The following is a 15,495-nucleotide window of genomic DNA, read 5'->3' as shown; positions in this document are numbered from 1 at the left end:
ATGATAATACTGTTTCCCCTTACCATTACTAAGAAAGTAAGAGTTGGAGCTTAACATAGGTATGCTAAAAGGTTTTTTACTATCCTGAATTTGTCAAAATATTAATAAAAAGATATTTTGGACCAAACTTTTGAAATAATATTAATGTTGATTTTATTTGACATAAATGCTTTTACATTTCTTCCTAGGTGCATGCAATCAAGATGATTGGATCAGCGCAGTGAGGCCAGTCATAGAAAAAAGGATACAAAAGTAAATCTCAGCTAATCTTATTGGCATAACTAATATTCTCGTTTTTAAACCTTTATTTTATCATTGTTTAAATGAAAGGTGGATAGTGATATTTCATTGTGGTTTTAATCTGCATTTCCCTAGCGACTAATGTTGAAAATCATGCCTTTTGTTTATTTTGTAATTGGATTGTTTTTTTGACTCTTGAGCCTTGAAGTTCAGACCTCTCACTGTTGTGGCCTCTCCTGTTGCGGAGCACAGGCTCTGGACATGCAGGCTCAGTGGCCATGGCTCACGGGCCCAGCCGCTCCGCGGCATGTGGGATCTTCCCGGATCGGGGCACGAACCAGTGTCCCCTGCATCGGCAGGCGGACTCCCAACCACTGCACCACCAGGGAAGCCCCGAGCCTTGAAGTTCTTTACATACTCTAGCTATCACTAGTCCTTTGTCAGACATGTTGCCTGAAAATATTCTCTCCCAGTCTATAGCGCATCCTCTCCTCCTCCCAACATGGTTTTTCACAGAGCAAAAGCTCTTAATTCCAGTGAAGTCCAATTTGTCAATCTTTCCCACTGTGAGTTGTATTTTTGTTGTCCAATCGAACAATTCTTTGCCTAGCCCTAGATCCCAAAGATTTTCTCCTTTTTTTCTAAAAGGTTTATATAACTTTTTACATTTAAGTTTATGATCTATTTTGAGTTAATTTTTGTGTGGTGTGAAGTTAAGTCAAGGTTCATTTTTTTTTTCCTCTGTCCAATTGGTCTATCACCATTTGTTAAAAAGGCTATCCTTCCTCCTCTGAACTGCTGCTGCACCCTTGTAAAAAAAAAATCCAGTGGGGCATATTTGTGTGGGTCTATTTCTGGTTCACTGTTCTGTTCCATTGATCTATTTGTCTGCTGTCTGCAAGTACTACAGAGTCTTGATGACTGTGGCTATATTGTAAGTCTTGAAATCAGGTAGACTGATGCCCCCGACTTTATTCTTTTTCTTCAGAATTGTTTTAGCTGTTATAGATACTCTGCCCTCTATGTAAATTTTCGTATAATCTTGTATCTACAAAAATTCTTTCTGGGATTTTGATAGGAATTGTGTCAAACATCAATTTTAGGAGAATTGGCATTTTTACTATATTGATTTTTCCAATCCATGAACATGGTATGTCTATCCATTTACTTGGATCTTCTTTAATTTCTTTCATCAGCATTTTGTAGTTTTCCGCATGCTAGTTCCATATGTATTTTGTCAGATTTATACCCAAGCACTTCATATTCTTTTGAGTGATTACAAATGATACTATATTTTCTTTTTTGTTTCATGTGATCATTGTTAGTGTGTAGAAATAAAGTTGATTTTTTTTCTTTCTTTGTCTTGTATCCTTCAACCTTGCTAAACTCACCCACCAGCTTTAGAAGTTTTGTGAATTCCTTGACATTTCCTACATATTGATAGATGGTCATGTCATTTGTAAATAGGCACAGTTTTGAATTTGGCTATTTCTAATTTAAGTTTTATCAGTTTTTCCCTTACATATTCTGCAGGTCTCTTGTTCGTTGCATAAACATTTATGATCACTATTTCTTTTTAGTGGATTGACCTTTATATCATTATGCAATATTTCTCTCTAGTAATTTTCTTTGCTCTGAAGTTTACTTTATTTCACAGTAATATAGCCACTTCTGCTTTGTCTTGATTCATATATGCATGATATATTTTTTCCATCCTTTTACTTTCAGCCTACCTATGTCATTGTATTTGAAGTGAATTTCATATAGACAGCATATATTGAATCATATTTTTTAGTCCACTCTGCCATTTTCTGTCTTACTGGGTGGATTGAGACCATTTACATTGAATGTAATGGATTTATAAAATTACGTATAAAATGAAATGTATATTTAATATGTAATTATTAATGTCTTATGGTTTAAATCTGCCATTTAAATTTTTTCTCTTTGTTCTGTTTTTTTGTTTGTTTCTCTGTTTTTCTTTTCCTGTTTTTCTGTGAGTTACTCAGACATCTATAGTGGTTTTGAGTTTATTTCCTTGTATGGCTTTTCTAATGGTTTCTCTAATTTATCCCAATCTACTGGTGTTAACATTTTACCAATTTGAGTGAAGTGTAGAAATCTTACCTTCTTTTATGTACTTTTACTGTCCATTGTTATAATTGTCTTAAATAATTTCTCTACATGCATTTAGGACTCCATCAGACAGTATTATAATTTTTATTTTAACCATGAAGCATAATTTTAAAAACTTAAGAGAAGGAAAATGTATTTACCCATATTTTTACTTTTTCCATTGTTCTTTCTTCTTCATGTTCCAGAACTCAATTTTATCGTTTCCTGTCTGTTTAGAAAACTTCATTTAGCCATTCCTTTAGGGTAGTTCTGCTGTCAACAGAATCCTAGTGTTTCTTCATCTAAGAATGTCTTGATTTCCCTTTTATTTCTGAAGGTTATTTTCACTGTGTATAGAATTCCGTGTTGATAGTCTTTTCTTTTAGCACCTGAAAATTGTTATGTCGCTCCCTTCTGGCCTCCATGGTTTCTACTGATAAATCCACTGTTGTTCAAACAGTTTTTGCCCTATAGATATGGTGGTGTTTCTCCTGTTGTTGGTTTCAAATTCTTTTTTTTTTTGGTTTGGTTTTAGTTTTCATATATTTGAGGATGATGTGTCTTGGTGTGGATTTCTGTCCATTTATTCTATTTGGATTTTGCTCAGCTTCTTGAATCTGTGCGTTTATATCTTGTCAAATATGGGAAGTTTTTAGCCATTATAACTTGGAGAACTTTTTCAATCTCACCCTCTTTCAGGACTCCAATGACACAAATGTCTCCTGCTTTAGTCCCACAGGTCCCTGGGGCTCTCTTTATTTTTCTTAGTCTGTTTTCTTTGTTCAGTTGGGTAATTTCTGTTGTTCTACTTTTCAGTTCACTGATTCTTTCCTCTGTCTCCTCCATTCTGCTGTTGAACTCACCCATTCAGCTTTTTTATCATTTTATATTTCAGTTGTAAAATTTCCATGTTTCTTCTTTATATCTTCTATTTCTTTGCTGAGACCTTTTTTTTTTTTTTTTTTGCGGTACACGGGCCTCTCACTGTTGTGGCCTCTCCTGTTGTGGAGCACAGGCTCCGGACGCGCAGGCTCAGCGGCCATGGCTCACGGGCCTAGCTGCTCCGTGGTATGTGGAATCTTCCCGGACCGGGGCACGAACCCGTGTCCCCTGCATCGGCAGGCGGACTCTCAACCACTGCGCCACCAGGGAAGCCTGAGGCTTTCTATTTTTTGTTTCCAGTGTGTTCATAATTGTTCATTGGATCATTTTTATGATGGCTGTTTTAAAGTCTCTGTCAGTGAATTTGGACATCTGTCATCACTCTGTCTGTTGAATGTCTCTCATTCAAATTGAGGTTTTCATGATTTTTAATAGGACAAGTGATTATTGATTGAAACCTGGGCATTTTCAGTACTATATTATAAGACTCTGTATCTTATTTAAAACTTCTCTTTTAGCTGGTTTTTATGGGCACTGTTCTGGCAGGGTAAATCAGGGATGCTACCCCATTACTGCCAGCTGGAAGTAGAAGTCCAGGTTCCCCACTCTGTCTTCATTGACACCTGAGGTGGGAAGGGGTTCCTTGTTACTGCTGGGCAGGGGTTGGGAGTTCTGGTCCCCAGTAGGGCTTCCCCTGATACTACCCTGGCCGGGAGGAGTAGCAGTGCCTTGTGATTGCTCTCTGCATGGCTCCACTGATACCAAAGTTGGGAGGGGGGCTTCATTACTCCTGGATGGTAGTGACTTCGCATTTGGCTTCCCACTTGGTTTCCTCTGACACTGCAAATAGATGTCATTACTGTTTGCAGGGATGAAAGTCCTAGCTCCCTACACAGCCTTTTCTGACACCACCCCAGGTGCCTGTTACAGCCTGGTGGGGGTGGAAGTCCAGGCTCCCTACCCAGCCTTTGCTGGCTGGTAGGGTTTGGGCCAGTTTTTTTCAGTTGTGTTTGGGTATGGTAGAGTGGTTATTGTCTCAGAGTTTTCTCATGAGGTTGCCCCTTTCCTGTTTGGATAGAAAGAGCAGACTATTGGTGCTTTTTTGTCTGTGCCTGTTGGCATTTCTCAATTGATGGCTCCTTTAACTCCAAGGCCAGGACATACGCAGCAGAGTGATAATCCAGAGACTTCACCACTGTCATTCTTGGGTCCTGGTTCCCTAGCATGTCTGCCTTCTCTTCACTTCAGAATTTTAATTTTTTTCATTTTTCAAAAAATATATGTCTAGATTTTTTTAGTTTGATATTTTTTACTGGGAGGAATAGGGAAATTGAAGTCCCATAAGCAGAGTTTTAAAAACAGCATTTTTACATAGTTCAAAGTGCTACAGTTATACTGGGCCATATTCTTTCCAGTGAATAGAACTATTTATGAGAAGCTCTTGCAGGTGAACTAATACAAAAACAGGCTTACATTTTCTACATGTTTTCATCTGGTTAAGTGCCATTTGCATAATGTTATGGATAATCTTTCCAATGTCAATCCTTACCATAAACAAGCTTATACTATAAGGTGTTTCATTGGTATCAGAGTAGTGAAAATAAAACAGTATTCAGAAATTTTACAAAAGATTATTTGTAACGTATTACATAAATATTTATATGTTTGTATATGAAAAAAGTACAAGTGAAATGTAAAACATATATTAGTTAAGAATAGAAACAAAATCATGATTTGGAAAAAATTATATAGTAAGGAATATAGTTAATACCATCAAGATGCCAGTAAAATTAATTCAACAAATGTGAGGTCTTAGTTTAATTATTTTTTCTAATTGAGATAAAAGGTAATTGATAGTTACCATATTTTTTGTGAAAGTATGAGAACTGATGAAAACACATTATTTCAAATGTCTAGGAGGTACTAAAACATTTAATAATATATTTGTGATTGATGGAAATTTAGCTGATTTTTTTCCTTTCATATATGAAAGCTTATTTATTTGTCTATAGACAAAAGTATTAATAAATAAATTTATATTGAAGTATAGTTGACTTCCAATACTGTATTAGTTTCAGGTGTACAACATATTTTTATAGATTATGCATCATACAAAGTTATAACAATATTATTGACTATATTCCTTGTGCTAAATGTTACATCCCTGTTTATTTATTTTATAAATGGTAGTTTATACCTCTTAATCCCCTTCACGTATTTCACCTACCCTGCCAATTCCCCACTCAACTACTAGTTTGTTCTCTATATCTGAATTTGTTTGAGTTTGTTTCTGTTTGGTTGTATTTGTTTTGTTTTTTATAGTGAAATCATATAATATTTGTTTTTCTCTGTCTTACTTATTTCACTTAACATAATACCCTCTAGTTTCATCCATGTTGTTGCAGATGGAAAGATTTCCTTCTTTTATATGGCTAAGTAATATTGCATTGTGTGTATATAAAACGTCTTTTTTATCCATTCGTCAGTCAATGGACACTTAGGTTGCTTTCATATCTTGGCTATTGTAAATAATACTGCTATGAACATTGGGGCACATACATCTTTTCAAATTAGTGTTTTTGTTTTCTTTGGAAAAATACCTGGAAGTGAAATTGCTGGATTGTGAGCTCTTTATATATTTTGGATATTAACCCGTTATCAGATATATCATTTGCAAATATCTTCTCCCATTCAGTAGGCAGCCTTTTCATTTTGTTGGTGCTTTCCTTTGCTGTGCAAAAGCTTTTTAGTTTGATGTAGTCCATTTGTTTATTTTTTATTTTGTTTCCCTTGCTCGAGGGGACAGATCCAAAAATTATTGCTAAGACCAATGTGAAAGACCTACTGCCTATGTTTCTTCTAGGAGTTTTATGGTTTCAGGTCTAACATTTAAGTCTGTAATCCATTTTGAGTTTATTTTTATATATGGTGTGAGAAAATGGTTTAGTTTCATTCTTTTACATGTAGCTGTCCAGTTTTGCCAACAACACTTATTGAATGAGACTTTTTCCCCATTGTATATTCTTGCCTCCTTTGTTGTAGATTAATTGACTGTGTGTTTTGTGGGTTTATTTCTGGACTCTATTCTGTTCCACTGATCTATATGTGTGTTTTTGTGCCAGTACCATACTGTTTTGATTATTTTGGCTTTATAGTATAGCTTGAAGTCAGGGAGCATGATACCTTCAGCTCTTTCTTTCCCAAGATTGCTTTAGCTATTTGGGGTCTTTTGTGGTTTCATACCAATTTTAGGAGTATTTGTTCTAGTTCTGTGAAAATAGGGATTATTGAATCTGTAGGTTGCTTTGGGTGGTATGGACATTTTAACAGTATTAATTCTTCCAATCCATGAGCATGGTATATCTTTCTATTTGTGTTGTCTTCAGTTTTTTCATCAATATCTTACAGTTTTCAGAGTACAGGTCTTTCATCTCCTTGTTTACTTTATTCCTAGGTATTTTATTCTTTTTGATGCAGTTGTAAATGGAATTGTTTTCTTGATTTCTCTTTCTGATAGTTCATTATTAGTGTACAGAAATGCAACAGATTTCTGTATTTTGATTTTGTATGCTATAACTTTAGTGAATTCACTTATTAGTTCTAATAGTTTTTTGGTAGAATTTTTAGGATTTTTTTGTATTTAATATCATGTCATCTGCAAATAGTGAGTTTTACTTTTTCCCTTCCAATTTGGGTGCCTTTTATTTCTTTTATTGTTTTTGTATGATTGCTGTGGCTAGGACTTCTAATACTATGTTGAATAAAAGTGGTGAGAGTGGGCATCCTTGTCTTGTTACTGATCTTAAAGGAAAAGCTTTTAGCTTTTCACTGTTGAGTATGATGTTAGCTGTGGGTTTGGCTTAAATGACCCTTATTATGTTGAGATTGTTCTGTCTATACCAAGTTTGTTAAGAGTTTTTATCATGAATGGATGTTGAATTTTGTCAAATACTTTTTCTGCCTCTATTAAGATGGTCATGTGATCTCTGTCCATTGTTTTGCTGATATAGTTATAACGTTGATTGATTTGTGTATATTGAACCATCTTTGCATCCCTGGAATAAATCCCACTTGATCATTATGTGCAGTCCTTTTAATGTATTGTTGAATTCTGTTTGCTAATATTTTATTGGGGATTTTTATCTGTGTTCATCAGGGATATTGGTCTGTAATTTTCTTTTTCTGTAGTGTCTTTGTTTTTTGTATCAGGGTAATGCTGGACTCATAGAATGAGTTTGGAAGTATTCCCTCCTCTTCAGTTTTTTGGAATAGTTTGAGAAATAAAGGAATTAACTCCTCTTTAAATGTTTGGTAGGATTACCCTGTGCAGTCCTCTGATCCTGGAGTTTTGGTTGTTGGGATTTTTTTGTTTACTGATTCAATTACATTACTAATAATCAGCCTGTTCAGATTTTCTGTTTCTTCCTGATTCAGTCTTGGAAGACTGTTTCTAGGAAATTATCCATTTCTTCTAGGTTGCTGAATTTATTGGTATATCATTTTTCATAGTATTCTCTTATGATTGTTTGTATTTTTGTGATACTGGTTGTAACTTCTCCTCTTTAGGAAAGATTTTTTTTTAATGTCAGTTTTTATGGTTAGCCAATTGGTAGATCTGTGTTTACCCCGGAGAATAAGGGGGTAATCACAATAGATTATCTTAATTGTAATAGTGTTACATTTCTTTACTACATTATAAACTTTAATTTTTTTTTAGGTACAGTGAAGGTGAAATTCGATTTAACTTAATGGCCATTGTGTCTGACAGAAAAATGATATATGAACAGAAGATAGCAGAGTTACAAAGACAACTTGCTGAGGTTTGTGGCCATGTTTTTATGTACAAAGTTCTAGCTTAGTTATTCTCTCAGGGAAACTATTTATTTCCTTTTTTCCTTTTTTCCTTCTTTCTTTCTTTGTCTGAAATATAGATTTAATCAAGTATCCTGAGTGGTGATTACAAGAATATACTCTGGAGTCAGGCTTCTTAGATTCAGCTCCTGCCTTTGCCACTTAGTGGAAGTATGATTTGAGTGTATTTCTTTGTGCCTCAGTTTCTTCATGTAAAGTAGGGATAATAGTATTTACCTTAAAAGGTGGTTGTGAAGAATAACTGAGATAACATGTATATAAACCACTTAAAAAAAAGTGACTGACAAATAGTATGTGCTAAATAAGTGTGAACAGTTTACTGTAATTTCATTATATAATTAAGCAAGTTAGAATATATTTCTTACAGAATTAATTGGGCACGTTTAGATTCACATGTAATCTTTACTATTCCTTATGATTATCTTTCTAGTAAATATGATTGGAGAAGAGAATTAGTAATAGACAAAGACGTTTTTACGTTCCTTTGATCACATTTTCATGAGTATATTTAAGCAGATTTACTTTATAGCTCAACAGCAGATTATAGCAATTCAGTTTGCTACAGTATAGATTATTTTTAGATTAAAATTCATATGTATTGTTGTAGAAAATTGGAAGATACTACCTAGCTTTTATCCTTTAATATTGCAGTTAGTAAGCTGGTATTCCATCACCAATATTAAGAATAAAATTTGAAAATGATTGTACTATGTTTATCATTTAAAAATAGTTTAGACTTAAGCCTCAGTCATTAGGGTGTGTTATTTCTTTTTCTTTCCCCTAAGGAGGAACCCATGGATACAGATCAGGGTAATAACATGTTAAGTGCTATTCAGTCAGAGGTTGCCAAAAATCAGATGCTTATTGAAGAAGAAGTACAGAAATTAAAAAGATATAAGGTACGTACTTTTTATTTGTTTCTTTAATGTTTTAGTATAGAGTGGTATATTTTGACATGAAGGTATGTTGAATGCTTGATTGTTTTTTCCCCATCATTTACACTTTTTCAGAATAATGTGTTGTTTCCCTGGCATCCTAAAAAGGTAACTAGTGAGGTTTCTTTCCTTTTTTTTTTCTTTTTTTCAAGTATTATTACAAACAGATATTTAACATATTTGATGCTAAAGTTCACTGCAGTTATTATTGATGCTCAGATTATCCCATCTTTAGCCATTGGAAGCCACTTCAGGCTGTCTCCTAAGTCCTTTTGATGTGACTCTCTTCATCTTTCATAGCTTCCTTGCTTTCTAGTATGACAAGATGTTTCAGACTCATCTTGTACATTTCCTGCTTCAGACTTGGAATCAGCCATTTTTTCAAGAAGTCCTGAGTGCTTTTGGTGAGAAATCGTATTTAGAAACCATTATCTGATTGCTCAGAGTGCTCAGTCATACTGATTGTTCTTTACTTCTAGGACTTTTTAGAGCTAAGAAATACGTTTTTATTTGTTTCTTTTATTTTTGAAGAGAAAATGCAACATGAATTCATATTAATACTCAAATTTAGGATAAAAGGGCTTTTATATTTGAAATTAAACATTTGTATCTTTTCAGCTGAAAGTCTTGGTTTCTATCAACATTAACATAATTACCTATTTGCTTTATGCTATCTGTATTTGTATGTATATATAAAAAGGTTCAGAATAACAGTGCCAGTAGTATTAATAACAACTGAGAAGTTTTTCTTCAGTTAATTTTTCGTTAGGATATATTTCATTTTGGATGTGCAATCAAATTAGCATATTTTAAAATTCATCTGAAAAAATTTTCTCTTGGTGTCATCCTATCACCAATTTAATACAAAATTGGATTCGTTTTTTAAATTTTGCTTTCCAGTTTTTTCAGGGCTTAACATTTTTTTAATTTATTTTAATTATGTCAAACATTATATAACTCACAGTAAAATATTAAGCAAGGCTGTCTTTAATAATGTCATTCTCCTTCACTTGCAGTCTGTCTGATAAGCTTTTTTTTTTTTTAAGCATCTTTATTGGAGTATAATTGCTTTACAATGCTGTGTTAGTTTCTGCTTTATAACAGAGTGAATCAGTTATACATATACATATGTTCCCATATCTCTTCCCTCTTGCATCTCCCTCCTTCCCACCCTCCCTACCCCACCCCTCTAGTCACCCCTTGGTCAAAAAGCACCGAGCTGATCTCTCTGTGCTATGTGGCTGCTTCCCACTAGCTATGTGTTTTACGTTTGGTAGTGTATATATATCCATGTCACTCTCTCACTTTGTCTCAGCTTACCCTTCCCCCTCCCCATATCCTCAAGTCCATTCTCTAGTAGGTCTGTGGCTTTTTTCCCGTCTTGCCCATAGGTTCTTCATGACCTTTTTTTTTTTTTCTTAGATTCCATATATATGTGTTAGCATACGGTATTTGTTTTTCTCTTTCTGACTTACTTCACTCTGTATGACAGACTCTAGGTCCATCCATCTCACTACAAATAACTCAATTTCGTTTCTTCTTAGGGCTGAGTAATATACCATTGTACATATGTGCCACATCTTCTTTATCCATTCATCTGCTGATGGACACTTAGGTTGCTTCCATGTCCTGGCTATTGAAAATAGAGCTGCAGTGAACATTGTGGTACATGACTCTTTTTGAATTATGGTTTTCTCAGGGTATATGCCCAGAAGTGGGATTGCTGGGTCATATAGTACTTCTATTTTTAGTTTTTTAAAGAACCTCCATACTGTTCTCCATAGTGGATGTATCAATTTACATTCCCACCAACAGTGCAAGAGGGTTCCCTTTTCTCCACACGCTTTCCAGCATTTATTGTTTGTAGATTTTTTGATGATGGCCATTCTGACTGGTGTGAGATGATATCTCATTGTAGTTTTGATTTGCATTTCTCTAATGATTAATGATGTTGAGCATTCTTTCATATGTTTGTTGGCGATCTGTATATCTTCTTTGGAGAAATGTCTATTTAAGTCTTCTGCCCATTTTTGGATTGGGTTGTTTGTTTTTCTAATACTGAGCTGCATGAGCTGCTTGTAAATTTTGGAGATTAATCCTTTGTCAGTTGCCTCATTTGAAAATATTTTCTCCCATTCTGAGAGTTGTCTTTTCATCTGAGGGTTGTCTTTTCATCTTGTTTATGGTTTCCTATGCTGTGCAAAAGCTTTTAAGCTTCATTAGCTCCCATTTGTTTATTTTTGTTTTTATTTCCATTTTCCTAGGAGGTGGGTCAAAAAGGATCTTGCTGTGATTTATGTCATAGAGTGTTCTGCCTATGTTTTCCTCTAAGAGTTTGATACTGTCTGACCTTACATTTAGGTCTTTAATCCATTTTGAGTTTAGTTTTGTGTATGGTGGTAGGGAGTGTTCTAATTTCATTCTTTTACATATAGCTGTCCAGTTTTCCCAGCACCACTTATTGAAGAGGCTGTCTTTTCTCCACTGTATATTCTTTCCTCTTTTATCAAAGATAAGGTGACCATATGTGCGTGGGTTTATCTCTCGGCTTTCTATCCTGTTCCATTGATCTATCTTTCTGTTTTTGTGCCAGTACCATACTGTCTTAATTACTGTAGCTTTGTAGTATTGTCTGAAGTTAGGGAGCCTGATTCCTCCAGCTCCGTTTTTCGTTCTCAAGATTGCTTTGGCTATTCGGGGTCTTTGTGTTTCCATACAAATTGTGAAATTTTTTTTCTAGTTCTGTGAAAAATGCCAGTGGTAGTTTGATAGGGATTGCATTGAATCTGTAGATTGCTTTGGGGAGTATAGTCATTTTCACAATGTTGATTCTACCAATCCAAGAACATGGTATATCTCTCCATCTATTTGTATCATCTTTAATTTCTTTCATCAGTGTCTTGTAATTTTCTGCATACAGGTCTTTTGTCTCCTTAGGTAGGTTTATTCCTAGGTATTTTATTCTTTTTGCTGTAATGGTAAATGCAAGTGCTTCCTTAATTTCTCTTTCAGAGTTTTCATCATTAGTGTATAGGAATGCCAGAGACTTCTGTGCATTAATTTTGTATCCTGCTGCTTTACCAAATTCATTGATTAGCTCTGGTAGTTTTTTGGTAGCACCTTTAGGATTCTCTATGTATAGTATCATGTCATTTGCAAACAGTGACAGCTTTACTTCTTCTTTTCGATTTGGATTCCTTTTATTTCTTTTTCTTCTCTCATTGCTGTGGCTAAAACTTCCAAAACTGTTTAAGAATGGTGAGAGTGGGAAACCTTGTCTTCTTCCTGATCTTAGTGGGAATGGTTTCAGTTTTTCACCATTGAGGGCAATGTTTGCTGTGGGTTTGTCATATATGCCTTTATTAATGTCGAGGAAAATTCCCTCTGTGCCTATTTTCTGGAGGGTTTTTATCATAAATGGGTGTTGAATTTTGTCGAAAGCTTTCTCTGCATCTATTGAGATGATCATATGGTTTTTCTCCTTCAGTTTATTAATATGGTGTATCACATTGATTGATTTGCATATATTGAAGAATCCTTGCATTTCTGGGATAAACCCCACTTGATTATGGTGTATGATCCTTTTAATGTGCTGTTGGATTCTGTTTGATAGTATTTTGTTGAGGATTTTCACATCTATGTTCATCAGTGTTATTGGCCTGTAGTTTTCTTTCTTTGTGGCGTCTTTGTCTGGTTTTGGTGTCAGGGTGATGGTGGCCTCGTAGAATGAGTTTGGGAGTGTTCCTCCCTCTGCTATATTTTGCAAGAATTTGAGAAGGATGGGTGTTAGCTCTTCTCTAAATGTTTGATGGACTTGGCCTGTGAAACCATCTGTTCCTGGGCTTTTGTTCGTTGGAAGATTTTTAGTCACAGTTTAAATTTTTCTGCTTGTGATTGGTCTGTTCATATTTTTTATTTCTTCCTGATTCAGTCTTGGCAGGTTGTGTATTTCTAGGAATTTGTCCATTTCTTCCAGGTTGTCCATTTTACTGGCATATAGTTGCTTGTAGTAATCTCTCACAACCCTTTGTATTTCTGCAGTGTCACTTGTTACTTCTCCTTTTTCATTTCTAATTTTGTTGATTTGAGTCTTCTCCCTTTTTTTCTTGATAAGTCTGGCTAATGGTTTATCAATTTTGTTTATTTTCTCAAAGAACCAGCTTCTAGTTTCATTGATCTCTGCTATCGTTTCCCTCATTTCTTTTTCATTTATTTCTGATCTGATGTTTATGATTTCTTTCCTTCTGCTAATTTTGGGGGTTTTTTGTTCTCCTTTCTCTAATTGCTTTTGGTGTAAGGTTAGGTTGCTTATTTGAGATGTTTCTTGGTTCTTAAGGTAGGATTGTATTGCTATAAACTTCCTTCTTAGGACTGCTTTTGCTGCATCCCATAGGTTTTGGGTCATTGTGTTTTCATTGTCCTTTGTTTCTAGGTATGTTTTGATTTCCTCTTTGAATTCTTCAGTGATGTCTTTGTTATTAAGTAGTGTATTGTTTAGCCTCCATGTGTTTGTACTTTTTACAGACTTTTTCCTGCAATTGATATCGAATCTCACAGCATTGTGGTCGGGAAAGATACTTGATACGATTTCCATTTTCTTAAATTTACCAAGGCTTGATTTGACCCAAGATATGATCTGTCCTGGAGAATGTTCCATGAGCACTTAAGAAGAAAGTGTATTCTGTTGTTTTTGGATGGAATGTCCTATAAATATCAATTAAGTCCTTCTTGTTTAATATATCTTTTAAAGCTTGTGTTTCCTTATTTGTTTTCATTTTGGATGATATGTCCATTGGTGAAAGTGGGGTGTTAAAGTCCTCTACTATGATTGTGTTGCTGTCATTTCCCCTTTTATGGCTGTTAGTATTTGCCTTATGTATTGAGGTGCTCCTATGTTGGGTGCATAAATATTTACAATTGTTATATCTTCTTGCATTGATCCCTTGATCATTATGTAGTGTCCTTCTTTGCCTCTTGTAATAGTCTTTGTTTTAAAGTCTGTTTTGTCTGATATGAGAATTGCTACTCCAGCTTTCTTTTGGCTTCCATTTGCATGGAATATCTTTTTCCATCCCCTCACTTTCAGTCTGTATGTGTCCCTAGGTCTGAAGTGGGTCTCACGTAGACAACATATATATGGGTCTTGTTTTTGTATCCATTCAGCCAGTCTATGTCTTTTGGTTGGAGCTTTTAATTCATTTACATTTAAGGTAATTATCGATATGTATGTTTCTATTACCATTTTCTTAATTGTTTTGGGTTTGTTACTGTAGGTCTTTTCCTTCTCTTGTGTTTCCGGCCTAGAGAAGTTCCTTTAGCATTTGTTGTAAAGCTGGTTTGGTGGTGCTGAATTCTCTTAGCTTTTGCTTGTCTGTAAAGGTGTTAATTTCTCCGTCAAATCTGAATGAGATCCTTGCTGGGTAGAGTAATTTTGGTTGTAAGTTCTTCTTCATCACTTTAAATATGTCATGCCACTCCTTTCTGGCTTGGAGAGTTTCTGCTGAAGTATCAATATTAATATTTCTGCTGAAATATTAACCTTATGGGATTCCCCTGTATGTTATTTGTTGTTTTTCCCTTGCTGCTTTTAATATGTTTTCGTTGTATTTAAATTTTGATAGTTTGATTACTATGCGTCTTTGCGTAATCTCCTTGGATTTAACCTGTATGGGACTCTGTGCTTCCCGGACTTGATTAACTATTTCCTTCCCATATTAGGGAAGTTTTCAACTATAATCTCTTCAAATATTTTCTCAGTCCTTTTCCTTTTCTCCTGGAACCTCTATAATTCAAATGTTGGTGCATTTAATATTGTCCCAGAGGTCTCTGAGACTGTCCTCAGTTCTTTTCGTTCTTTTTTCTTTATTCTGCTCTGCAGTAGTTATTTCCACTATTTTATCTTCCAGGTCACTTATCCGTTCTTCTGCCTCAGTTATTCTGCTATTGATCCCTTCTAGAGAATTTTTAATTTCATTTATTGTGTTGTTCGTCACTGTTTGTTTGCTCTTTAGTTCTTCTAGGTCCTTGCTAAGTGTTTCTGTGTTTTCTCCATTCGATTTCTAAGAGTTTGGATCATCTTTACTATCATTGTTCTGAATTCTTTTTCAGGTAGACTGCCTATTTCCTCTTCATTTGTTAGGTCTGGTGGGTTTTTATCTTGCTCCTTCATCTGCTGTGTGTTTCTCTTCTCATTTTGCTTAACTTACTCTGTTTGGGGTCTTCTTTTTGCAGGCTGCACGTTCGTAGTTCCCATTGTTTTTGGTGTCTGTTCCCAGTGGCTAAGGTTGGTTCAGTGGGTTGTGTAGGCTTACTGGTGGAAGGGAGTAGTGCCTGTGTTCTGGTGGATGAGGCTGGATCTTGTCTTTCTGGTGGGCAGGTCCACGTTTGGTGGTGTGTTTTGGGGGTGTCTGTGGTCTTATGATTTTAGGCAGCCTCTCTGCTAACGGGTAGT

General features: G+C 35.0%; 1 protein-coding gene across 5 annotated transcripts in view; it reads left to right on the top strand.

Annotated features, from left to right (window-relative positions):
* UCHL5 (ubiquitin C-terminal hydrolase L5) overlaps positions 1-15,495 on the top strand; it is a 49,682-nt gene that overhangs the window by 25,281 nt on the left and 8,906 nt on the right. For 4 of the 5 annotated variants that reach the window (XR_010941491.1, XM_067729773.1, XM_067729771.1 and 1 more), the window contains exons 7-9: positions 189-252; positions 7,955-8,057; positions 8,895-9,008. Coding sequence is in view for 4 of the 5 variants with exons in the window: in XM_067729773.1 (XP_067585874.1) it covers positions 189-252; positions 7,955-8,057; positions 8,895-9,008 (281 nt within the window). In the remaining variant the exon portion in view is untranslated. The remainder of the gene's footprint in view (positions 1-188; positions 253-7,954; positions 8,058-8,894; positions 9,009-15,495) is intronic. The other variant, XM_067729772.1, reaches the window with a different exon arrangement.

Source organism: Pseudorca crassidens, chromosome 2 (genome assembly GCF_039906515.1).
Source record: "Pseudorca crassidens isolate mPseCra1 chromosome 2, mPseCra1.hap1, whole genome shotgun sequence".
Lineage (NCBI taxonomy): Eukaryota > Metazoa > Chordata > Mammalia > Artiodactyla > Delphinidae > Pseudorca > Pseudorca crassidens.
This window is presented reverse-complemented; position numbering and strand designations above follow the sequence as displayed.